The 27,910-nt window shown below is 32.4% G+C and overlaps 1 protein-coding gene across 1 annotated transcript in view; it reads right to left on the bottom strand.

Moving 5' to 3' along the window:
* Window positions 1-6,833: 6,833 nt before the first annotated feature.
* LOC129238919 (innexin shaking-B) overlaps window positions 6,834-27,910 on the bottom strand; it is a 234,272-nt gene continuing 213,195 nt past the window's right edge. The window contains 5 exon segments of the mRNA XM_054874153.1: window positions 6,834-7,311; window positions 9,487-9,665; window positions 11,953-12,119; window positions 19,555-19,619; window positions 22,279-22,433. Coding sequence (XP_054730128.1) covers window positions 7,119-7,311; window positions 9,487-9,665; window positions 11,953-12,119; window positions 19,555-19,619; window positions 22,279-22,433 — 759 coding nt within the window. The 3' untranslated portion in view covers window positions 6,834-7,118.

Below are 27,910 nucleotides of genomic sequence, written 5' to 3'. Positions count from 1 at the left end.
CGAAGGTTTATTTCGAATACTACGAAGCGCTGATTTTATCATTCCATTCCCCCCAATTGTAGCGTACCCTGTGCTGAGGGCCAAGATCAGGGTTTTAATCCAGTTTAAAAACGAATAAAAAACTGTGATTAATATGGAAGCGGAAAATCCATACCTACTAGATAATCCAAAAATACAGGTTAACCTTAAATGCTTATCTTTGCATTAAAACATCAAGTTTTAGTACAAAATTAAAATATTATGAATACATTTTAGTTGGGAATTTTAATAAAAATACTTTGCAAGGGCAGATTTTGATTTGTTTTCACAAAAAAAAAAATGTCGCATTGAAATTAAAAGAAAATCCAAAAATTGAATGAACAAATTAAAAATCCGCTTTCTTAGAAAATCACTTAATTATGGAAATGCCAAGTGTCTACTTAACATTTATCTTGCACCACAGCATTTCTAACATAAGGTATGGCAGGTGTAGATGTTAGGGGTTAAGATTCACTAACATTTCCAGCTACTTTGTGTCGATGTGGGCGCAGTTTTACTCTCAAATCGCAAGAAAAAAATATTTTAATATTATGGCTTTTTTATTTTATATATATCCAACCAGTTTTATTGTACGTAAATATGTAGTGAAACACTTTAAGTATTAGAGTAAAAGTAATTTCATAATATGTAATGTATTTGCACCTAACAACTATTGGCAATTTTTCTCGATTTATATTAACTATTATTTAGTTTATTAGAAATGTTACAATGCTGCTATTATTTAAATAAAAAATTTAAGTGACTGACCAAAAACAAAAAAAAAAACGCAAATTAGATACTCAAAAAATGTGAGTACCTCTTGACGAAATAAACTACAAATCAAACGCAACCACATCCACTTAATATGTATGTATGTATGTGAATGGCTAGTATTTGCAAATAATTTTCGTTAATTTTTTAAGTACTGAAAAACCTACATATGTACATACATACCCCCCTAAGTACGTAAATATGTACATGTTCGATTGTTTGGATAATCGTTGCTGCATTACTATTATTTCGAATATATATGTATATGTGTTGATAAAAAATTGCTTAACCCTTTGGTACAAAAGCGCCCAAAAGGTCACGTCTTTACATTATTTTTATTTTCAATTTAAATTTTATTTTATTCATTACTCGCATACGTGTGACTTATTTGCATTTTTAAAATATATTTGCATGTGTTGTATTTTTTTTTTTTTTGTTGATTTTCTTTGTTTTGGATACATAAGCATGTATATACAAAAAATATTGTATGTATCTGCTACTTATACAAATTTAATAATGTATTTTATAATACACTAAATTTATAAGATACTTGCTGCATTTCTTTTTATTGTTATACGATTTTTTTATTTCTCTTTCGCATACAAATGTGAAAATTTGTTCAGGAACAAATCTATTGCTAATTTTATTAATACTCACAGTACGCTACATTTTACATATACATAGGTTTTTTTTATTCATATGATACAATGGTCATTATTATCCAGAAGTACTATATATATATATATATATATATATATATATGTATATATATATTTGTCTAAATTGCAGTTATTACAATATTTTTACTTAAACGCAAACTTCGTATCTATGATTTACCAGCATAACTTATTTACTTTAATGATATAGTGTTGTTCAATTCATTTACATAAACAACTTTCGTTTCTAATCTCTATTTTTCGTACTTTCTAAATTTTTTATTCTTAATATATTTTATTAATTTATTTTTACATATTAATTATTTATTAATTATGGTATTGTTTATCTTACTAGCACCGCGTTTTTCTTTTGCATCTTTTTTTTTAATATTTTTTAAATTTACTATATATTCATGTTTTTTTCGTATGTATGTATGTATAAGTATGCCTGATCTTATGTGTTTGCCCGTATGTTAATTAGTTCGTAGTTATATTACCTTCTGCGCTGTTTAAATTATACGTATGGATGTGTGCATCTCAGTTTTATTAAAAATGAATATCTGCTGAAGGGACGATTTTTCTTGTTTTCCACCTAGTTATTCATAATTGTCTTGTTATTTACTTATTTATTGGTTTACATATTTTTGATTATTTTTGGCAGTGAAATTTCATTTGTATTCTAGTTGGAATTTTTTTCATTGGTATGGTGTCATGTATGGAATCATGCCCGTAATTAGTTCAGTTGCTATGTAGAAACTCACGAAACACAACTGGTGTACGGCAGCACAAGAGGATAGAATGAGATGAAATTAAGTGATGAGAAATTGGATTTCTTTCTTACCAAAATCAACTCATAATGAATTGGCCTATTAGAAATTCTTACACGAAGACGAACTCTCTGTGATTTTTTTGCTAGTGTGTGTATTGAGACTCTGGTAGTGAACTGGTGGAGCACTGTGCTGGGATTTGTTCCATACACGTATCGATATATATGAATTGCAATGAAAACTTTCTTTAAACTGTTTATATGTAAATATACAAAAAAAATATTTATCACATTTTAGGCTCCTCTTATTATTTTAAATAACAACCGCTATTTTGCATTAGAGCCTAGCACAATCATCATGTCGAAGTCTGAAATAACAGACTACGAAGGATGAGAAATGCCTTGTGCCTTTTCTTTGGAGAAATTGCATGCAGAACGGAGAGTTTTTTAGAGAAAAAAACATATGATTTATTCAAAATGGCTTAAGCATTTAATATCTCTTTTATACGCGTCATCAAAAATTTTACTATCCGCTGTTTGCTACCATTTCCTATTAACGCATTGGTAATGTTATCAACATCGATGAAAATTTTCACTTGTAGCATGAATGCCGAAATGCTGTTGTTGCATATTTTATGGCGCACTATAGCCACTTGTGGTGTGGGATTTGAAATTGCAATTCTTATCCCTAAGTTAAGATGGTGATGTGTGACGCATAGAAAAAAGGTTTAAAAGCTGTCAGATTTTTCGGTGAAAAATTAAATTATTGCAGACAAGAGGTTTAAAAACAGCTTTTCATGTATATCCTCACTTTATTCAGACTGCCTATGTTTGTTATATAATAGTATAAAACAACACCACTTGGCTATATGAACATATTCGTAATTGTATAGATAACATTGATCGCAGGAGTCTAAAAACACTGCTAGCAAAGTGCAGTATATTTAACAAGCCTGTAAAAAGATCTGTCTTATCTACAAAAAAAACAGAAATTGTACAGGCTATGAAACTTAGCCGCTCACATGAGAAAGAATGAAAGTTAAATGAACAAAAAACGAAGTTAATTCGCTTTTGCTAGCCTAACAGCAACTGTTCTATTAACAGTGATAACAGTTTTACAAATGTAAAAATTTCTATTGCGTTGGAGCGAGAGAGCTGCTAAAACTACCAGCCGTACAGTTTTTAATAGAAATAGGCTAGTCAAAATTTCTATACATTAATATTTAAAAGGCTGAATTTTAAAATTATCGCTCATTTTTAGATCTAATATTTGTTGCACTTTTGGCGTTTTTTTTTTAATAGCTTGTCTTGTTAATACCGAACAAGACACTCTGATTTTGAATTGAGATGCCCCTTGCATGAAACCAGGCCATTTTGGCTGTAGAATATTTTACACAATGATTTTTCACCTTGGGTTTTTTGCGCATACTCTTTTAAAGAAATCTTCGAAAATCTTGGTGCATTTACACATTTTGTTTGTGGCTTTTCTTGTTTGTTTTTGATGTTTAAGTGGACAACTTTATTTGCTCATTCGTTCGTTGAGCGCGAGCTCAAAGTGCACTTGAATAAAAATATGAAAATGTGAATAAGATAAAAGCGAAATATCACAAAAAGAACCTCTCGGTTTCGCTGACCGTGCGTGCATATCTACCTCGTTGACTTCTCTACACTTTTTGCCCCTAAGTTCGCACACATGACTTTCCACCGAGGGTGACAATTCATTGTATAATTGGCTCTTAGAGGCACACGACAGTCTTTTCGCTTATGCTGTTTCCCTATTAGACACTCGAGGAATAAACATTTTTCGAAAAATATGCGAAGAGAGATTGTATAGTTATTAGATTGATAGAAAGTACAGATATTAACAGGCAATATTTACCTGCTAAGAGGTGTCTCGCTATACAAGAATATGTAATAAGCAACCCTGACAATGATATCTCCCGAACTTTTTAGGACCCTTTGCGTGTATCTTAAATAAATAAATAAAAATACAAATTTTGGAAGCCTTCAACAGCATTTTGGCAGTGTTTGAATTATTTTTCAGTGCAGAGTTGCTCAACAGAAAATTATTTCTCATGTGTATGTAGGTATTACAGCTAAATTGTGACTAGCCAAATAGTAGCAAAGCTTAACTTAAAAAATTACAAATAAGAAAAAAAAAACTTGAGAGTTCGAGTGCCTTTAACATTTAGCATTAACAATCATTTCAAAATGTACGTATGTATATATGCAATTGTAGGTATCTGCTAACTGATGTATGCTGCAATGACGATTGTACGATTTTTCTATGCCATAATGTGTATGAATCATAACATTTGGACGGATACTTGAAAATCATGTAATATATATGTATATATGAGTATTTTACGTTTGTGTGTATGCGTGAGTGCTGCGAAAAACAAAAAAAAAACAAAAACAATTACAGGGCAGGCTGAAGTTATTGTGAAGGATGCTGGGTGTTAAAGAAACTTTAATTGGTAATATAACTACAAATGTACATATTTACTAGTATGTGTGTATATGTACATACAATGTGTTATTGCACTTACATGCATACCTACATATCCATATTCATACTTGCATTACTAGTAAGTACCAGCTTTTCTCCGTTATATGTTATATGTAGATAGGTATGTATGTATGTATTTACATACGAAGCTTACATGTACATATATGTACCTACATACACGCTTTCTGGCTTTGACTATTTTCAATACACGTTTTGATAATTAAAAATTGCTAATGTGTCTAAGAAAGTGCCTCCGTTTGAAATTAAACTTTCACCGTTATGTAGCTTTGGTATTTCGCTTTTAATTTTTGTTTTATTTTGCATGTAGTTTTTTATTTTTTTTTAGTAAATTAATTAATTTTGCTAAATGTTGCTTTAAACTTTCACTCGTACTTGGAAATTTTATTTGTAATTCGTAAATTGCATACATACATTTTATCTGGTTTATATGTATGCATGTATGTATGTATTTAGTGAAAAACAGCTCATTTTCGCATTTATTGTAAGTATTTTCCATTTCACTATAATGTGTTCGTATGTATGCATGTATGTATATATCTATAAGTATGCATGAACTTAGGTAATATTTATATACATTTATACTGTATGTATGTCTGTATGCTCTTATTGGTTTATTGGCGCAATTTCATGCATACAATGCATTGCATACACGTTTTAAGTACATATTTCACTAGCTAACTACGTACATACATATTTCAATAATTCATGTACATACATACATCTAAATTGCACAACTGCTACGTAATGATATAATGTTGTCTCGTTTCGTTTGCATTTGTATTTTCATTTTCATTCATTCCTTTCTGCATCAGTTTAATTAAAATTTGTTTTTAATTCCTATTTTTACTTAATGTTATTTAATATTATGCATGTATGTATGTACCATGTACATGTTATGTATGTATGCAAGTTTCCATGTACGCGGGTGTACGAGTATGTCTTCAGTTTAAATGCTACTTTTTTTCGGTTACTTAATGAGGCGCGCTATATACTTTATATGTATGTATGTACGAGTATGTCTGTATGTTACATTTCTTTTTATTGTATCGTATTTGTGTATGCGTTATGTACTTATATGTATGCATGTATGTATGTATGTATGTATATTTAGTTGAATGAGTTCTTATGATTATGCAGAATATTTCTTAAAATTTCCGTATGAATTCGCATACTTGTATATATCTTCGTATTTGGTTTTTTGTTTTGTTTTGTTTTTTACTTTTTGCAATTTGCATTTCATGTTTTATTGATTTGTATGTACGTATGAATGTGTTCTAATGCTTTTTCTGGTTAACGGCATATGAACTGTTTTACACTACAATGTTCTTGTCATTGTTATTTATGCTAATAATGCTTCTGCTTATGATATTGGAATTTGATTTGTTTTTTTTTTTGTTTTTTTTTGGTTTATGGATTTTTTTATTTTTTATAAAATATGTATGTATGTAGGTATGTTCAGCTATGCATGTAAGTTTGTATGTTGTCTGCTTAATGATCGATTTTTTTGGTTGCTTTATTTTAGTAGAATTTTATATAAAAACGTGTTTTGATTCTCCTGCAATACCGCCCACACATACATACATATGTACGTATATACATGCGCATACATGTTTGACTGTAGAACACTATGTATGTATATATATATGTAGGCATGTATGTAGGTGTTGTATGCTTAGGCGGTCTTCAGGAAGGATGCTGCATACACTGTTGTTGTTGTGCTGTAGTAGCTGTTGCCTTCTGTCGGCTGACTGCCACTTATCCTTGCTAGTTTATTACAAAAATGCAATCTTCCGCGGTTGTCGTCTCAGTCCTCCTCCTCCTCCTCCTCTCGATAGTTGATATGATAGATATAACAAGCAATGAGTATGTGGTGCGTCTGATGAATTACGGATGCAGGTGAGATCTTCTGCTTCAATATGCCGCTTAACGCTATTCCTTACGTATGCTACGCTTAATTCTGTAGTCTAGATACACTCACATTCGCACACATGCATATATGTATACATAAGTCGTCGCTGTCACACTCTATTTGTTTTTGTTTTTTTTGGTTAGTCTAAAATCGTTGATTTCGCACTCGTGTTGCTTTATACTGTTATTTTGCTTTTTGTTTTTTTTATTGTTTTGGAAAAGATGAGCGTGTTTGTGGCGGATTATTCTATATGCTGTGTGATATCAATGGCCTAAATGTGTTTTCGCTTTTTTTTGAAATTTTTCCATTGTTTTTTTTTGTTATTATTGCATTGGTGAGATTTTTGTTTTGTTTGAAGCCGGTGCTGCTGCTGTTGCTAAAGCGATTTTGGTGTTGTTATTGTTGTTGTGGTGATGGTTACATTGAGACGACAAATTGCATTTTGTATTGTTTCTAATACTCCCAATATCATGCATCCTGTATTTCACCTTTCAGGCCAGGCACCCTGTGGTGTTGGTTATGTCCTAAACGATTGGCTAAATCCTGTACAACATCACGAAATATAACTGTATCTATATTTTCACCTAATAAGTATAATAAAAACCAATCGCCCATCTTCGAACGACGAACGATTATTTCAATAGCGTCTCGACGCACTAACCTATGAACAGAAAAAAAGAAAGAAAAAAGATAGCGTTACAAAAGAATTCATAAAATAAAAAAATCACTAGAATTAAGCATTGAGTAAGCATCAACAAGTAAGAGTCTGAGTCACATAAATCCTTGCTGGAAAAAAGAGTTCTGGTACAACCACCTGTTCAAAAAATAATCGAAATTTGATACCAGAAAACGCCTATAGTAGAGAAGGTGCAAAGAAGAAGACTTTAGCTGTTCTCTGTTTATATGGAGCTCAAAATATTTAAAAATAATAGTAAAGCCGATACAAAAAGTATTTGAAAGTCCTTTTCCATAAATAAAGCTTTTTTTTTGTCAAATAAAACCGCTTTTCAAAAAACCAATTAGAACTCTTCTAATTTCAACTCCATGAGCACAATTTTTTTAAATTACTAAAATGGCTTACTAGGGTTCTGTGCTTATCGCCTCAAGAATAATTAATTATTATTTTTATAAGGACGTCCCCATTTTCTCCTAACGAATTATTAATAAGTAAAAGTTCCGTTCAAAATGTACTTGGAAAGGTTAAATATTCAATTATATTTATTTTATTTCCTTAAAGGAATCACTGAATTAAAGTGGTAAATAAAGTAAAACTGTTTATGATGATGGGAGTTTTTTTATATTAGTACATGAAAACTGGTCTAACCGTTGATGCAACAGTGGTCCTATGTGCGTCATTTTAGCATCCTGACTTGCTAAAAGAGAAATACCCAGCACATATTTCAACGATATATTCAAATTTTAAAAACAAATTTTCGCTAATCGCCGAATTCCGCAAATTCTCCCTAGTAAATAAATTACGACTTGTTTCTCCACAAATTTGGGTTTCTAGGAACGAACATTTGCCTCAAATGCTTCGAATTTATTGGTTGTTCCGGCGGCACTTTACACACACCAACACCTTAGTGACAGCAAGCCCAAAAGTAAACTATAATGGACACGTAATGTTACTGGGATATCAATAATAGCTGATATCTCCCTGATGCTTGCACAGCGAACTTCGAGTACAATTTTCTTAACTATTTCGATAATTTCGTTACTCAAGTAGGTATAATGACCACGCCAGCGAGGCACATCATGAGCCATAGTACTTTGAATTCTCCCAGCTTGTGGTTTCGACAATGTTAAACCGGTGTATTTTACTGTACATACTTGAATATAACTCGAAAATTTATGGAATGCCACTATGGAACTTTTAGCTTTTAATGGAAAAATAAGCAAAAATAACCAAAAAATCTAAGGGGGCGTTTTACAAAACTGACAAAAAAATATTTTTTTGCCTAAAAATTTTTTGAAAAAATGTAAAATTTTGAAATTAAAAATTTTTTAAAACGTACATTTTGTTCTAAATATTTAAAAAATATCTAAAAAATTTAAAATAATAAAAGAAATCTAAGATAATTGAATAAAACTCAATAGTAGAATCTTTTTAATTGTTCCAGCAAAACTGAATTCTTATTAAATAAACCAGTTTTGAAACAAAATAGCGACAATGTCCAAAATACTTATAATCACTTGACGTGGAATTGCTAATAACAGTGAACTGGTATTGTGCTATAGCGCCAGAATCATTAGTCAAGAAACTGCACAAAATAGCCGCCGTATCCTACCTCAATGGCAAAATTTATCCCATAATAATTGATTTAACTACCGAATATAAGCATTGCTTCGTCGTTCTTATGTACTCTTACTTTTACTCAGAGTGCTTAAAGTCAAATTTTGTGGCACACTTTTGAGTTACATAAAGTTTTAAGATCATTGCTCTTCTAGCTCTGCTTAAAAATTTACTAATAAATTCCTACTGAAATCTTGTATAAACAAGAAAACGAGTTGATATAAACGTGGCGAAATGGGCACAGGAAGAGCATGGTAATCAGTCTACTAAAGGACGTTGATATTCTCTCAACTGCTTTGGCTCATAAGTATCCAGTGATTTTAAGCTACCACTACTTCGTGACTTTTAATTTTGATAGTTAAAAGTGAAACCAATCAGACAATATTTCTTCTGTAAATCAGTTGATTTAAAAGTTGATTTAGCGAGAAAGAAAAACAAAGTGAACATTTTCAGTTATCGTTTTGGAAAAAAAAATTCTGGCAACTCTTTGTGCTACATTACTCAATGCAAAAAACAAAAGAAGCAATACCACAATGTACTCACCTAAATCGCATACGAAACAAGTACACCCTCATACGTGGTGAAAATATAATTACCACCCTGTATATTAACGTTAATAGTGTTAGAAACGTTAAAAGTATAAACCAAAACCAAAGGAAAATATAAATTTTCTCATTAACAACATTTAATGGCAATATGCAAATGGCGTCGTGTTTCTCCACCTGCAAATAAAAATTTAATTAATTTGAAGAAGTGCTAAGATAAAAGTGTATACAAATTTGAAAAGCGATAACTCAAAGCTTGAATGTTTGAACAATTTGAATAGTTTAAAGAAAAGTGTTAATATACCGATAGTTTCAGATTAGATCTCATTAACACTAATTGGAAGTGTTTAGAAATTAAGGAATTTGTTTGCTCTATTGCAAATACTTCTAGAATTTTATTTCAATGTTAGGTTAGATAGATATCCTATAAAAACGGCTTTCATTTGGAGAGGTAAAAAACCATCAATTCAATCGACAGCATAAAGGGTCAAAGGAAAAGGAAAAGCCAAAGGAATAGAAATTGTGAATGCAAAAAGTTGCGTGCTAACAACAAAATTCCGAATGTGGTTAGTAGCATAGAGTCTTTTCAAGTATAATTCAAAAACATGAGAGCTGAAAAGTGTGGAAACTCAGTCTCACGAAACCAAGGAAATTCAAGAGCAGTTATTGGGTTCCACACCATTCATTAAGACATCTACCGTAGAAGTGAGCATTCAAAAGACATCTACCGTGGAAGAGACTCGAAGTTTTGTTAATCGCATCACCATTTAAAGAGAATTGTAAACCTGTTTGCCTTAGAAGTTTCATCGATCGCCTCCGATTCACCCGTGCGAAGGAGGACATGGAGGTTGTTCTTAGATTTGTTGCCTGGAAGAGCTGGCAAAGAGAGAGAGAGAGAGGGAGGGTCTCATAACAAAGGGCCCAACCGCGGACCTTTATGTGCTACAGGAATTTTCAGCAGCCATCGCAACCCAAGAGAAGCAATATAAAGTTGCAAATATATGAATGTAATGAACAGTAAGAATTCCCAGATTGCGTTTATTGCTTTTGAAGCCTGACGATAACATAAAAGCAATATTGGATAACTGGAGGCAAGAACTTAGGCATACGTCAAGCTCAAATTATAAAAAAAAATCTGTATACCGATAAAATTGGTTCGAGAATCCAAGATTAAATGTTGGAAAAATAAGATGGAAGTAAATTCAAAGGTAGAATTTCGCATTAAAAAACGTCTAAGTTGCATTAATATTTAAAAACGATACAGAAAGTTTGCCAGACATTTGCTTAGCGTAGCTGTTTAAAATATTGCGAGCTATTTTCGGTATATTTACAACTAATTTTAATACAATTGTTTTGAGAAGCCTAATAAAGTTTAGTTTCACTTCAGCAGAAGTTAATGAATTTTATACGTACGAAGCACCATTCTCCTCCAAATGGTGCTTCGTATGTATAAGGGTGTAAACGCCAATTATATATTATTATAATATAGGATTTTCTAATACCAGGTGTTATTGGTGAATCGATTGCGTCATCGAGAGATGATTAACGATTTTTTATAGCCGGAATTGGATGGTATTGATCTGGACAACGTTTATTTTCAACAAGAAGGCGCTACGTGCCACACAAGTAACGAAACTATTGATCTTTTACGGGAAAAGTTTCCGGACCGTGTTATCTCTCGAAGAAGTGATCACAATTGGCCACCGAGATCTTGTGATTTAACACCTTGTGACTTTTTCCTTTGGGGCCACGTGAAAGAGAAGGTCTACGCCAACTACTCAAAGGCGGAATTCGTGAGGTTATTGAGGACATAGGGCAGCCACTTTGCAATTCGGCTATGGAAAATTTGATGAAAAGGATATTGTCCTGTAAGTGTGGTCATTTGCCTGATGTTATTTTCCTTTCGCTTTGTAATGAAATAAACATCCGAATATCAAAATAACGCCTCTTATTAAAAAACTCTATATATGTATATATAAGCGGCCGTCGTAGCCGCGTGAGTTGGTGCGTGACTATCATTCGGAATTCAGAGACAACGTAGGTTCGAATCTCGGTGAAACACCAAAAAGAAAAAAAGTATTTCTCTAATAGGGGTTGCTCCTCGGCAGGCAACGGCATGCCTCCGAGTGTATTTCTGCCATGAAAAAGCTCCTCATAAAAAATATCTGCCGTTCGGATTAATAAATATAGATAAAAATAAGTATGGATATATTTGTATATAGGTATATATAAATACGAAATACTGAGTCCTTCAACAATAGTACTCCCTTCTATCTAAGCTCTATATTGTTCTAGAGTTGTTCAAGTATTCCTCTTAAAGTAATACGAAATATTTTAGGTAAGCAATATATGACTTTTGCATAAAATTCTTGTTCATTTTACCAGTTTCTCTTTTGAGTTATCGAATATCAACTGTATATAAACACAAACTATTGTAAACACACTGCAGAATTTTTTAACTTACCTCCCCACTAGAACCGTATTTAAAAAATGTACATTTGGTCATTCTGGGAAAAATGTAGATCATGGGATCCATACGATCTTCTTGATCATCCTCCATATATTTTATAACTTTCCAGCCAAATTGCAAAAATTCGCCATCGAAAAATCGATTCATAAGAAACATTTGACCTGAAAAGAGAAAAAATTTAAATTTTATTGCTTACGAATATTGGAAACTATAATTAGGATATATGGATCAAAAATTTTTATATATTATAAATTTAAATATGAAAAAATATGTAGTACATTGGCTGTATTCGGTGTTGCTGGGGCTTAGTTTGATTATATAGAAAAGAATTAAAAGAGAAAACAAATGTTCGAATACTAATGCAACAGTGTCTGTGAATATAAGTATATTAGGTACATATTTGGGGATCCTATGCATATGTTAATTTTGTAGGCAAATATTACAGGCAGTTTGTTTGGTTCACTCTGACTTTAGAACCTGCACCTTTTGTCAAACTGTCCATTTGAGAAGCAATTCGTGTCTAGATCAAATACACACAACTCAAAATAGTGGCCCTGAGCTTCCGTTATGTGGCACAACATCAAGACTCACCCAAAAAATAGAAGAAGGAGCTCGGCCAAACACACAAAAAGGGTGCAAGCGCCATTTCTGAATTAATATATTCTTAAATTCCTTTTGTTTTATACCCATATTGTAAGAGTTTATTTTTAAAGTTGGTTAGCAACCCTATTCAAAATGATAACGTTTTAAAAGATTTTTTAGCTCTTTTTTGTTTAATATCAGTATTGTATTACGTTTTAGTTTACCATATAGAGTTCATTCACTAGTTTCGAGATATTTGGCAACCCTTTTTGAAAATATTTTTTTATTTAAGTACTTTTGTATACCTTTCACTTTACTTTCTGTTCCCCGTATTTAGTTAATTTAATTTTTTAGATACGTGGCAACCCAATGTAACATAAAAACCTTTGTAAAGTTAATTGTTCTTAAATGCCCTTCAGCTAATATCTTTATTGAACTGTTTTATTAACCTTACATATGTAATTAACTCGTTTTAATTTTTAGAAAGCTGTCAACTCTATTCAAATATATATGCATTTGAAAGCTTTATGAAACCCTTTTTCTTTTTCCAATATTTCAATATATTATAATATAACATATTTTTAATTTTCCTATTTAATTAATTCAATTTTCTTTAAGTATCTGGTAATCCTATTTAAAAATACTTTTAAGGTCAAGTGTTTTTAATTGCCTGTAGTTTAAACTCCGTATTTTAATATTATATTTATCTTACAAACTTAATGATTTTAATTATTTTCGATAATTGCTCAAAATGCCTTACTAAAAATATTTCTATGCTAAAGCGGCTGAAATCCTTCTTTTGATTTCAATATTGTCTACTTTTTTCTATATTCTCCGAAAATATGCTTTTCTATATGCTTATTCTTATTGTAATATATTTAAATTTTCAAAATGAAGTAAAGTCTACAGCACAAATTTGAGAATAATCGGCCATTGTTACCGAGTTTAAGTAACATAAAGCAAACCTTCTCCTCTAAAATGGATATAAATTTCAATTTAATTTTTAGAATATCTCTAAAACTACCAATTCGATTCTGAATTTGTATATATTCAATTTTAAAGAAAAGATATGTTGTTCACAGCTACATTTATACAAATACAGAGTCCGGCCTTCGAACGAGTGAACGAATGATTGCACGGGCATAGACAGACAGCTCTGTTAGTTGGCAGTCCAAAGTATTGTTTACAATATTGACAGAAAAATCACAACCAGCGATTGTACGTGAGCTCGAGCACCTTAAAGTAAATTAAGTTTTTATTTATCGCACCATTACTCGTTACAATGATACTGATAGCATCGCGAAACGTCATGGAGGTGGTCATCAAAAGACTGCAACGCCACGTGAAATGGTTCAAAAAGTGAAGAAGTGAAGAAGCGAAAAAGAGAAAGAACTAAAAAAATCTGACCATAGCATCCGCCGCATACTGAAAAATGATCTTAAAACCAAGCCTTACAAAATCCAAAAGGCGTATGATCTCACACCAAAGCAGGAACAAGTCCGACATGAGAGAGGGAAGGAGTTATGTGTGTTTTTGTGACGAGAAAATTTTTCAAATTGGGCGATTCGTAAGCTTCCAAGATGATAGGGCTTATTTGACCGACCGTTCATACGAGAATTTGAGTCATCGATTGGCCACGAGCAGGCAGCAACCGCCACAAGTAATGGTTTGGGCCGCTGTAACCGCAGATGGGCGCTCTCCAATCGTTTTCATCGAGCCTGGCGTCAAGGTCAATGCGAAATATTGTCGGGAATGACGCGAATCCGTTGAATTATTCTCTTTGGGTCATTTTGGAGAGCAAAGTCCGAATTAAAAGAATCACCAGTCTCGAGGCACTGAAAAAGCCATTGTCCAAGAGTGGGCTAAAATGGCCATACTCTAGGCAAAAGATGGTCGTATCGAGCAAAGTAAATTGATTCTTAATTTTATATTATTTTCGCACATTTTGTACTTTGAATTGAATAATTATTATTATATTATATTAGTATTATAATTTTCCAAATTTTTAATTGGTTGCACTTCGAATGTCGGACCCTATAAGTTTAGTTACGAACCTCCATTTCCATGAATGAAGAAAAAATTCCCACACAGAATTAAAAAAAATTATAAAAATGTTGCCACTCACAAACCATTCAACTGGAATAGCTAAACAATTAATGCTTATGGGATAGTTACAGCCGATCATCGTAGCAAATGTAAAAGTTCAGTAATTCAAAGGCGAGCATGAGCACAACCATACACAATAATGTAAGAAGAAAATTTATCTTTGTGTTTTTTAGCATAAATTACCACAATTTTTTAAAACTCTTTTTACACAATTTAAGTAGAACTAAATTCAGTTCATATTGAAAATATCAACACAAGTTTATAGTTATATATCTAAATATTTACAATAACGTATCAACACAGCCATAAATTTATCAAAGCGCAAGTTTCTTTGTGCTTAGTAGTGTCCAAATACTTTGTAGTAGTTCATGGGTGTATAAATTTTACCTAATTAGTTTTATATTATATAATTGAATGGAAAAAATCAACGGATTTCATTATCAAGTTATATTAAGTGATGCAAGTACTTGTGCTTTTCACTGCAGGAAATTAAATTAGCTTCAATTAATGTTACTCATACCACATGACGAACAGGTTTATAGCATATGTAAGTATGTACATTATAGCCCGTACATTATAGTCGTCAGTAAACGCCTCCTTATACATAAATGAACACCAATAGCAATGAAAATAATAATGAAATTGAAATTTGCCGATTCTTAAAATAATTTGCACACAAATATTTTAATCCCTCAATGTCCACACTGTGTAATAATAAAGTTTAAAATTTTGAAAAAAAAAACTTTTCCATTCTACATTAGTTTCGTACTTTTAAAAAGTTTTTCATTTTTTAATGCCAAAGTGAAAAGTAACATTTGATTTATGTTTCATTATCTCATCTTTATTGAAGTATATATATTATGTTGATACGTACTTATATATACGTGGGTGTGTACTTATAGAATTTGCCTCTCATCGGGAAATTGTCTAGTATTAGGTGAAGGAAAAATTTAGCTTTTACATAACTGGGAATAACTACTCAATTTTTTGTCTCTGTTTCAATCGATATTCATTGATTATCGAACTTGAAACTCGTGCAAGTTGATAATTTATTTAGTTAAAATAAAAATTTTCAGCATTCAATGACAGTTTTCATAAAATTATCCCTCACGTTTTCTACTGTTTTATATACCGTTGCAGTCCACAAATTTTATAGGTGACCTATTGCCAGCATTTATGCAATTATTGTCGAATCCGCTGCTCCACTAATAAATAGTTTTGCAAAATTAAATTTAGCGGTTATCCATATCATTTTTCCATAGGTTTTTCTCTGATTTGATTTGCTTCATATGCGTCACCTGCTTCGCTACTTGTTACTCCACCGGCAAGTTCTGTTACAATATTAGAGTGACCTATTATTAATTAGATATATTTAAAGATTTTTGGGTGTCTGTATGCATCATGGCCTCAATCGGGTCATGTCCTGTGTGATTTGTGTACCTTTTATATCGCGGCCAGTGTGCCAATTGCTTCGTGCCGGTTGATATTCTGACTTCGTAGCTATCGCCGCTTATGGGCATTTCTGCAGTTAATCTAAAATAATTTTCAGGTATTTTTCCAATATTAAATCGGGCATTTTTTAATAAAATTATTTTACTGGGTTTTAAATTTTTGTGGAGCACTTTAATATGAAAAAAAGTACTTAATTTAATGGAATTTCACAAGGTGGCCTTCTTTTCTTTCGTTTTTTCTCGTGCTTCCAAAATACAACCTTCGAAAGAAGCTGTCACTACGATTTATAATTACTCTAAAATGTTTTCAAAATTTATTATTTTTTCAAGCAAAAAATTAAACCAATTTTTAGAAAAATTTGCGGCAATATCCAAAATACTTGGATCACATTAGATGAAATTACTCCGGTAGTCTTCTACAGGTTTGGAAATAAAAAATAACAAATTTCATTAGTGCAGGGTGAAAGAAAACATTTGAAAGTTTTATAGCAAGAAAATAGTACTCCAATCGGTTGAGACGTTTTTATTTGCTGCATCTTGAAATATAGGTTTCGGCTTATAGGTTTATGAGTTTACGAAATGTATAGCGAAGGAAACTTTCAAAAGAGCTTCAAAATAAAAAAAAAGGTCCTTGAGCAAATAAAGACGTTCAGTGTAAAGTTATTGGGGTTAATTTGTACATATTTTGGAATATGCAAACGAATTAAATCTATACTATAAAGGTGAATGTCTGTACATTGTTCGCGCATCACTACGAAACGACAACACCAAATGACGTAAAAATTTTATACATTCATATTTTCCCCCAATAAAGGTTATAGGCATGTTTTTATGATGAAACTCCCTTCCCACAGCCCCCAGGCCGCGCCACCACTCTCATTCGTCAATAATAATCGAATTTTTGCTTAAATTTAATCTAAAAAATCATAGTTTTTCCTATTTCCCACTATTTAATTATGACCCAAATGCAAAGTTCAAAAACGGTTTGAGATAGAAAATTAATAAAAATAATTTTGCTTCATATTTTTCTGATTGGTTGTTTTGATTTTATTCAACGAGGCATAGCAACGGATGCCGGGTATTGTAATATTATGGTTATTAATAAAAAAATATTTTCTATGAAATTATTGTTTGTAATTCTTTTATATACATATCCTAAATCCCTCAAAACTTCTCCTACGCGAGCGGGACCGCGGGTTAAAGCTAGTAAAATATATTTGTGAAATTGTTAAGTTACTATCTCTTCAAAGTCTGCTCTGCCTAAGCAATTCCATTACGAATTTATAGAAACAATTTCTTATGCCTAAGTAAAACTCGTCATTTTCTGTTTCTAATATGCGGAGGTGAGTATTTGCTATGACCGGAGTATCTTTAATTGATAATTTGAAATACAAAGTTACCTATGCTATCTATAGAGAAAAGATTGAGCGAATTGCTTTATTTACAAAAAGAAGATAGGAAGAACTTAAAAAAAATAGAATGAACTTAATCTTTTTTTTGTAATTAATGGGAATGGGCAATTATAATGCGTAGCTATTGGTGATCTCTACACGTTATACACTATATATGCTACATGCAGCTGAGTCCAAACATCAAGGAAGTACTGCTCTTTCTGCCGGTATAACGATCTTTAAGAAACAATATCAAAAAGTATTTTTTAAGAGCTTAAGCAGCTTTTTGGACTCGGCATTGGATATTTTTAGTGGCAGTGTACACAGGTTTTCCTATATTTAAGAAAAATAATATTCGAGGCTTCTACCTCGGCCACTAACCTCTTGGTAGCATACACCAGTTCAAGTTAGATGACATTGTCAAATGAAATTGCTTTATAGAGAAGATGGTAACAAAGGGGTGTGACTTGATGCTCACAATTTTGACAAATGAGGTTTGGTTAGAGAGATAGGACCTTAACTAAAAAAGGAAATTCAAATGGGAACCTAAATTATTGGAGCTTTAGAAAAAATTTATGTATACAACATCTACTTGATGACCAGTTTTAAATGAAGAAATGCAAAATAGGAGAATCCAGCCAGGTTGGTAACTATAAAATGCCCACAGACAAGTCCAAGTTGATGCTGATCGCAAAGAAGTATATTTAGCTCTGATGATCTTTTCCAAATGCTTTGAACAAGTGGTTAGCTTAGATATAGGCCTAGTTTTTTATATCATTAATATTTTTGTTTGGCTTTTGTCTTTCAGATAAATAGAAGAGGCCAAATGGACAACACCGTCCAGGCTCAATTTTTCGGTCGTGTCAACTTCAGCGCCATTTTTAAAATTATTAAAATTAAAACAAATTTTTGTTTCTTTTTTGTATGTAAAAGAAATTAAATGAAAAATTCCTACGTACATATATTAGTAGTAACGAAAAATATATATGCATGTATATATATATGCATTTCCTTCCTTCAATATGGCTATTTTGCGCAAAAAATGCAGTTCGTTTCATGGTTCAAAGCCACTATTTTCTGCACTAAAATGGGATCAGTGAACTGTTAATCACATAAATAAACCATTTATTTATCTTCTTCGTTTGAAAAATCTTCCTTTTATTTTTTAAGTGAAATTTATGTGATTTTGTAGCCTTTTATACGCGTGTGTGGTAGACAATAAAAATGTGTATACATAAATGTACACCCACATACACATTGAATTGTGCAGAACTACATACCTGCACTTGCTGAGCTTCCTTCCATCCGTTAGTATACAAATTAATTATAAATTTTCACTAAATTACTTATATAAAAAATATATATACTATATAACATAATATATACTTCTCACTTCCCCCTTTTCTAACGCACCTGGGTTGGTCACACATGTTTCGATCAGCGTATTTTAGGAATAATCGACAGTTGGTCGCTTATTTAGGAAGCATTAATGTTGTATATTTTCGTTTGTATGGCTGGCAGTGGTCAAACTATAGAAAACATACAAACTACCATAAGTTGTTTATTTTGATGAAATCTTGTGGGTTTATCAGAGAAAAACAAATATTGAGTGAATTCCTATTCCTATTCCTATAATCAACTATCATTAGCGCATCGTGGCTGCATCCGTTGAAGGTATGCTAACAGATGGTTATTGATTGATTGGGTATGGGATGGTAATTGATGGTAATGGCGCTGTGTGGAATTTGTGCCATCCGAAATGCACATAGTATTATGTATATATGTATGTATAAAAGCTTTTACACTAATGTGGTGATCATAGCGGGAATTTTCATTTACATATACATTTCATTTAAAGACTAATAAATAATGATAATGTGATGGAAAAATTGTTTGGGATTATAAACTTTGAATATTTCTGAGTATGCCACATGGCAAGTTAGGTATTTTTTTTTTAGTTTCTTTTTTTTTTGTTGTGCCGCACTAGGCTAAATTCTAGTACTTCAAATAGAATGTAGCAAATTACAGTGAATATAGTAAATTTCCGATAATTGCTGTTTACTTACCTATCACATTTATCAGTGCCAATAATTCGCACACGTAGTATCTGTAAGCCCACCAATTGTGATACCTAATTAAAAAATAGATAAAGTAAACATTTAAGAATCAAGGCTAAATAAATAAATCTCAATGTGGTAAAATATGTAGTAAGGTAATATATAATACTTGAATATACATGCAGCTGCTCGTACATACAAATTAGTTTGTGAGATAACACATGTAAAATTACCAAAAAATTGGTACTAAGAGTATAATGATTTGAGTGAGTATAATGATTTGCGTAATACAAGGTGGCGCTAAATTAATCACCCTATGGGAAGATTTATTATATAATTTTTACAAATAGCGTCGTACGTCAGTCATATTTAACACTTGTGATCTAGACGGCTGCAGTATACAAACAGACGAGCAGTGGAGCGTGTAAAGGTCAAAATAAAAGGTTTCCGTCAGTCAACATATTTTTTTGGGTAATAAAATAGTTATTCAACTGGAGAATTTAGTTGTGGGAGCATAAAAAAATTGATGTCTTCACTAATAATACTTTAAGTTTACTTAAATCGATTAATTCTCCCAAATACAGATTGATAATCTTAGAAAAATCACAATGAGATGGTATCATGCTGATATAGATATGTACATGAATAGAGTGCGTTTTATAACTATAGCACCGGAACTTATTGATAAGTTTTTAAAATTTATATATATCTTATTTACTACTAATATTTTTTCTATCAAAATATAGATCATCTTCCCACTAAATCAGTGCAAATTCAAATTTCAAACCTTATGCAAATTAAAAAAAAAAAAAAAATCAACAAATTTTCATCAAAATTTCAAGGGAGAAATAGTTCATTTTGGCCAATAAACGGTAAACAGCCACCGCAGTCGAACAGGTTGGACGTTCGGAAGTGTACAGGTTTCGTACCTCCAGGTATGAAACAGCAAATGATAAAAAAAGATGTTTTAAATAACGGTCACCTTTCGGCAGTCAATGGCAACCCTGCCATGCAAAGGCTTCCCATGTGGAAGAAAACACTCATACCGTTAGTAAAAAAAATTGTATACCCTATATACTCTAAATTTCTCTTAAAATTCCATTTTTTTGAAGATTTTCGAATTTTTTTTATTATACATTTTCACAAAGTTGGAAACTCGGTTGAATTTGTTTGCGGAATAAAAAGTCCATTATATACTTTTTAAAGCATTTATTAAATTTTGATAAAAGACTTTCCAGGTCTAAAGCAAATTTTGTCATAGCAGCATTAGACGAGTGTAATATATCGCGTTCAAAAATTTTCAAAAGATGACGCCATAAGTTCCTTTTAGAAAAGGTTGGCTTTATTGGAAACAAATTTCTCAAAAATACGTTTTATTTAATACTTTGATGGTCGCCGTAGCCAAAAAGGTTTATGATATGCTACCATTCTTTAGGGCCCGTCCACTTTGGACCTAAAACGCGAAATGATGAAAAGGTTTTTTTTAACAGCGGTTGTTCCTTAGCATTCAACAACAGACATCCGAGCGAATTTCTGCCAGAGGTGACATTAAACTAATTACAAGTCCCTCCGTTTGTACAATTAAATGAATACGCATGCCATAGCTTGGAGGGGCACCGTACATTAGGAATAGGTATCCGCCCGGGAGTTTGTAGATTCTCCCTAGGAAATGCTTAGTCTAAATAAAATATGATATGAAGTCGTCGACGAAAATCATTGAAATGAAATTAAGAACACCTCCGACAAGTATGTGGCTTTTTTATCTCGCCTTAGTTCTTGGATATCTAGAAATTCACTGAATATCGACAAATTAGTCAAACATCGATACAGTGGTTGAATATCAAAAACTTAGTAGCTGGTCACAGTTCATCGATGAGGATTAGTTAATTGTTTAGCAAAAGTTAAGTGTCTTGATTAGACCGAAGTGAACACCACCTTAAACAGTATTTCTTAAGGGACATAATTGGGCATGCCACAAGTTCTGTTACAATTTAAAATTAGTATAAAAATTCGAGGAACGAGTTTTTGATTTGATTTTTTTCTTATAAATTAATACTGTTTCTGGCAAACTTAGGAGTTACACAAAATTGACGGCAATGTGCTTTAATGCAGACCCTTAAACGGATCAGTCGTTGTGCTATAGTGACTCGTATGGTTATTTTATATATGGATGACGTTGCTACAATAAGTGTTTGATTGGGATTCTCTCAATTTTTTTGGTGCACTTTGTAAGCCATTTCCTCAACTGGAACCATTATTTGCAATTTTACAAGAATTTTAAACTTGGATCCCAAAGAACCAATTTTTAGCAGAAAGTGAGTACTCCTCACCCACCTATGACTTTTTCGCTACTTGTTATGTTCTTGCGTAGATTTTGTAATTTTGTTTACACTATAGAATTTTTTTCATTCGTAAAAAAATATATTCATAGCCGTTCCAGACCTACTACTGTAAAAGTATCTTGCATCTTCATGAGCTTCATAGCTCGCTTGTGTCAATTTTCCTTGTTGTTTAAATATGTTGCATAAAAAATATATCTCTTGTGAGCTTATACAATTTTCCCTTAGCAGAAAAATATATGCTTAAAAAAACCGGGATTTCTCTACACAAGTAATTTGATGCACAATGAAATTGAATTTGAATGTATGGGCTCCTTTTAAGATTAATAAATAATGAAAAATAAATATTGTATTATCTCTATGGGAGCAAGATTTGAAATGCATTGGTACTCACCTTAGATTTTCCCATAAGTAATCTAAAAGTAATTTCTTTTTTTGTTTTTTCTCGGCTTCGGAACAAATTCCTATATCTAAGTCCATGATAAGTGCATGAATTTTGCCACCTTCCCAAGATTTCCACAGCCATCTTGGAGTATAAAATAAAATCGCCTGCAAAATAAAAGAAAATTTTCAACTATTATATTTAGAAAGAGAACTAATGAATAGCTTAAAAATGTAAGTGCAGTATTTATTCTAAAATCGTTTTACAATAAGTACAATATTTCAGCAGTACAGATTAATTAAAGAAAAACCAGTTTTCAGACTCAAGGGTTTGAAGGGTTGAGTCCATTCAAACTTGCATTTCATTCAATCAAAATTCAATTGATTTTAAAACTGAGTAAAAAGTTTGGAAGTTTTATGAAAATTTGTTTTTTTTTTTTTAATTAGTATAAAGTTTGAAACTGGGATTTATATGGGTTTTGTGGGAACATTAGTCGTAGGTTTAATAAAAAACAAATATATCCTCTCTATTATTTGGTTGGACGGCAACAACATTTCATGAGTTGGCTTTTGACGTATTCGAGAGAAGGATAATGTGAAAAATTTGTGAACGTTTATGAGTTGGTTGGATCGAATAATGCAGACAATGATGCGATGAACTTTGGAGCATCATAGTCAGGGTGCAAAGGTTCAACGTATCTGTCAGACGATATTCGATATTGCCATTGGGGGAAGAATAGAAAGGCCTGATATGTACTGGAAAGACCAAGTGGAACAGAACTTGGCTATTTACTCCATCAAAAAATACTAACAAACGACTTGTGCGTGAAATTAGTGGCTAGAGTCAATTTATATCTACGAAAATCAAATAATATTCAGTAGTTTAAGTAACTAGAGCACATGGACTTATTGACAAGTTTTGTCAATTTATTTATTGTTATTCAATCTATTCATTATGTGTAAAAGTTTAAAGCTTATCAACAATGATCTATTTGGAACTTAACTGTTTAGATATAAGCCTCCTAAATATAAGATAACCGAGACATCATCTCTTTGCCGATCTTAAAACCACTTTCGATACTATTTCCTCTACTCCGATTTGTGTGAATTTAATGTCCCTTCACTTACACGGATATTTATAAACATATATGTATATATATATATGCAATGTAAATCATGAAGAAATTTTAGATAATGATCTATGATGCGATTTTTTAAAGCAGATATTGAAAAAATAGTTCTCGCTACAACAATAAATCGCTCAGACACTATTTTTTTTATGTCGAACAACTAAATTGCTGACGTAAGTCCACGATTTTGATATCAGTAAACCTTTTAAATTGGAGCAAAGTGGATAGTAGTGGTGATGTACATGGAGAAAATAAAGTATCCCTGCTATGAAACCACCAGATAAGACATTCACTGGTCGATATGCACTCCACTGCTGATAATTAAATACTCAAAGTAGTAGAGGAATCAGCAGATGGATGAAGATGATGGTCAAACGTAAGAGATGATGGCAGAGCAGTTGGGAGTGACCCAAAAAACCATTTCCAAACGTTTGAAAGACATGGTCATAATTTTAAAGGTCAGAAGATGGGTGCCGCATTAAGTGACAATGTTACAATACACCGCCAAATCGAGCAAGATCGACCCGGGAATTGGTGGAGACGTATGATTGGGAATCGGTACCGGAACCAGAATTGGCGCCTTCCGATTATCATTTGTTTGCATCGATGGGCCATGCACTTTCCGAGCAGCGCTTCAATTCTCACGAAGAAGCCAAAAACTGGTTCGACGATTGGTTTGCGACCAAACACGGCAATTTTTTTGGCGCGGCATCCAAAATTGCCTGAGAGATGGGAAAAATGTGTCGCTAGCGATGGCTATTATTTTGAAGATTAAATTTGTAACCATTTTTTGTTAATAAACGTTTGAAATTGAGAAAAAGTCTCATTTCATGGTATATATAGCTTCAATTTTTTATTATAAAATGAATGAAAACGAACAGTTTAACTAACTATAAGAGCGGTTCCATGCCAAGAGATGTAAGTCTTTTGGACATTATCGAAAATTCCTTTAAAATTGGTTTATTTCAAGGCTTAAGTATGGTTAGAAGGAAACGAAAATTTAAAAATCATACTGAAAGTTATTCAATGTTGTTTATAGCAAAAGTTTCAACATTGAAAAAATCTTAAAATTCAAGTTAACCAATTTTCAGAAAAATGTCTAAGATACTTGCGTCACTTGATATGCAATCGCTCATATGTCTCTCTATTTGTAGGAAGACTTCGTGACACACTCGTCTAGCTAAAGTGGAACCTTGAACAAAATAAATTTCAAGGATGCATGTGCAAGTCTGTTATTTTAATTTTGAGTTCTGAGCTTTATAATCGCATACACATATTATGAATAGTTCATAGTTTTACCCGTTGTTGGTAGCTGGGAAAGAATAAAAGTCTGACGCTTAGCTGGATTTGAGAAGAAGTGCTTAAAATTCCTGCTAACAGAATAATTCCCCTTCTTTTTCAATAACAATTGCAAAGAAATGTTATTTTTTTGTGCATCAAGCATATGTCAAAGATTATGATTTTTGGCTGGCAAAACTCTACTCTTCTCGAGTGTATTCATTAAAAGGGGATTTGCCTGTCAACATTAAAAGGCATTGAACATTGTTTTTCTATGAAGATTTGTGTGACAACCGCAAACTTGAGACAAAGCTTAAGACAACAATCAACGCACACCATTTGTGTATTTGATATTTCCTTTTATTTTGATAATCACTGATAGAGATTTCTTCGTATATGTATGTACAGTTTGGAAGGAAAATCCTTCAGAAACAAATCCTACGTGAACATTTTCATTGAGTTAAATAAACAATACACCAGCAAATGACTTTGCTTCACTGTGCTCTTGCTACTGACGCATTCGACTCTATTATGATTACATTTAGAATACCAACAATTAATAGTCCCAGTACAAAATCTATTAACCAATAACGTAAACAAACTAATGCTACAAGTGATTAAATGTCCGAATGTGAAAATTTATGTTGATGTCGGTGACATATTAATAATAACTTGTATCGTAAATTAGCCAACAATAATACCCCTAAAATAATAAATTGTAAACAGCATGATGGGCCCCGTGCCATCAATTCAAATATTGCGAATGAAAATGATCTTGTTTGGCGACTATCAGGGCGCCATTATTCTAACAAATAATCCTTTTCGTAGGTGTTGCTTCAACTCGCCTACGGTAGCATTGCGATTCGCTGCAAATCAAAATCAATTGTTGTTTTTTCTTCTCTTTTTTAATTTTTATAAGAATATGTATTTTTTTTAACTTCAACTAACACCATACACATGCCACTCTTGATATCGGCAAATGTGAGTGATCAACGCTATTTTATGATGGATCTTAATATTTTGGACACTCGCAGTAAAGTTAATTAAATCCATCGTATTTATTGAAGCACTAAACCATATGGCTATAAAATTTTATTATTTAAAAAATGTAGCTATTTTCATAGAATTTGATATACTCGTACACACGTATCTGCATGTGCACACATGTACGAGTATGTATGTATGTATGTACATTGAAAAAACAGATGACTAAAGACGTAAGAAAAATATACTCCTGCTAAATATATTTGTGCGCCGTATGAATGATTTGATTAGGGATGCCAATGTTAGAGTTGATTATTCGCCAGGAGATTTCGAGATATTTTTAATATAGTTCCGGCATTTCGGGATTTGTCCCGAAATAAAATTTCTTAAAATTGAATACAACTTCTATGAGCCTTTGTTTTCGGTAAAATACCAGAAGCGTTTTTAGTTTTCATAGAAAATATTGCTGAGCACTCCGAAACAAATGCTATTACTTATATAATGCCACTAATTGACAATAATTAACTTTGAATTTTTCACTTTTCCTCGTTTGGTAATTATTACATTATTTTAACTACCTAAGGTGGAAAACATATGTGGAAAAAATTGGGCCGCATGTTTATTTGAGACAGAAACTCTCTCTCTAGTTAAGGGTGGTCTCTTGCAAGCACCCAATAAAAATCTCCCAACATGGATCATGAATTTCATCTTCTGTTGCACTGCATGGAGGTATAAGTGGTCACCAATGGCATAATTTCCTGCATCATTTGTTTGATTTGGCACTGTAGGTATAGGTAAATCAGCACTGCGAGAATCTAGTCGTATTCGAGAACATACATTTGAATATGTGACGCCATATACCTTCCATTTATATAAGTCAAGCAAAAGTAGGAATTAAATACGTGGTATAAGCGATTTACTTGATCCAACACTTTTCGATCGTATTCGCGCAAATAAAGGTAATTTGACTTGTTGGGAAAGCCACTGTGCTAAAAATGAGCTCCTTCTGAAGTGATGATTATACTTATACATATTGGAATATACCTTCTGCTCCAGTATGAACGAGACGCTTTCAATAAAACGGTCCGCGGATGACATATGACAAAAATAAATTTTTTGTTTTTTGGTAGGCCTCTTATAAGCTTACATGGCAAATTTCAGCGTGATATGTCACATAGTTTGTTTTCTGTGCTACTGTAAACAAGTCAAGCTCGAGTGTGTTCTTCGAATTCTCTTTTATGACTTCAATTGTCTCAAAATGTTTTCCACGGAGCGGCAACTTGAGCTTGGGAAACAGGAAAAAGTCACATGGAGCCATATCAGGCGAATACGGTGCTTGCGAAACGATATTAACATTATTTTTGTTCAAATAATCGCGAACAAGACGTGATGTATGAGCTGGTGCATTATCGTGATGCAAGAACCATGACTTGCTGTCCCACAATTCCTTCTTTTTAAGACGAATGTTTTCGCGCAAACGCTTTAAAACGTCTAAATAATATTCAGCGTTAACCGATCGGCCTTGCGGAAGGAACTCCGAGTGCACCACACCTTCGTAATCGAAAAAAACAGTCAGCATAACCTTAATTTTTGAGCGACTTTGGCGTGGTTTTTTGGGTTGATGTACGAGAGAACACACTCGAGCTTGACTTGTTTACAGTAGCACAGAAAACCAACTATTTGACATATCATGCTGAAATTTGCCATGTAAGCTTATAACAGTCCTACCAAAAAACAAAAAATTTATTTTTGCCATATGTCATCCGCGGACCGTTTTATTGATAACGTCTCGTTCATATTTGAGTAGAAGGTATATACGAGTATATATATATATGTATAATTGGCAACTGTCACTCACACCTTTTATTGGGTATTTGGCCGAGCCCCTCCTCTTATTTTTGATGTGCGTCTTGATGCTGTTCCACAAATAAAGGGACCTACAGTTCTATGATGACTCCGAACGGCAAGTGGTTTTTATGAGGAGCTTTTTTTTTGACAGGAATACACTCGAAGGATTGCCATTGCCTGCCAAGGGGCAAGCGCTGTATGGAAAACGTTAAGGTGAGTACTGTTGAGGTCAGTACTTACAATAGAACTGGAATTTTCATAATAGTTTTTAATAATTTTCATATGTTCAGCTAGTGTGAAACGAGATATGATGAAATCGGATACTTTACTACATATTTTGGCTTTTACACCTCAAGAAAATAACTATTGGAAAAATTATAAATGTTATCTGGTCATCCAATATAT

The sequence above is a fragment of the Anastrepha obliqua genome, chromosome 2 (genome assembly GCF_027943255.1).
Source record: "Anastrepha obliqua isolate idAnaObli1 chromosome 2, idAnaObli1_1.0, whole genome shotgun sequence".
Taxonomy (NCBI): domain Eukaryota; kingdom Metazoa; phylum Arthropoda; class Insecta; order Diptera; family Tephritidae; genus Anastrepha; species Anastrepha obliqua.
Note: the sequence above shows the minus strand (reverse complement) of the source record. Positions and strands in the feature narration are given on the sequence as shown.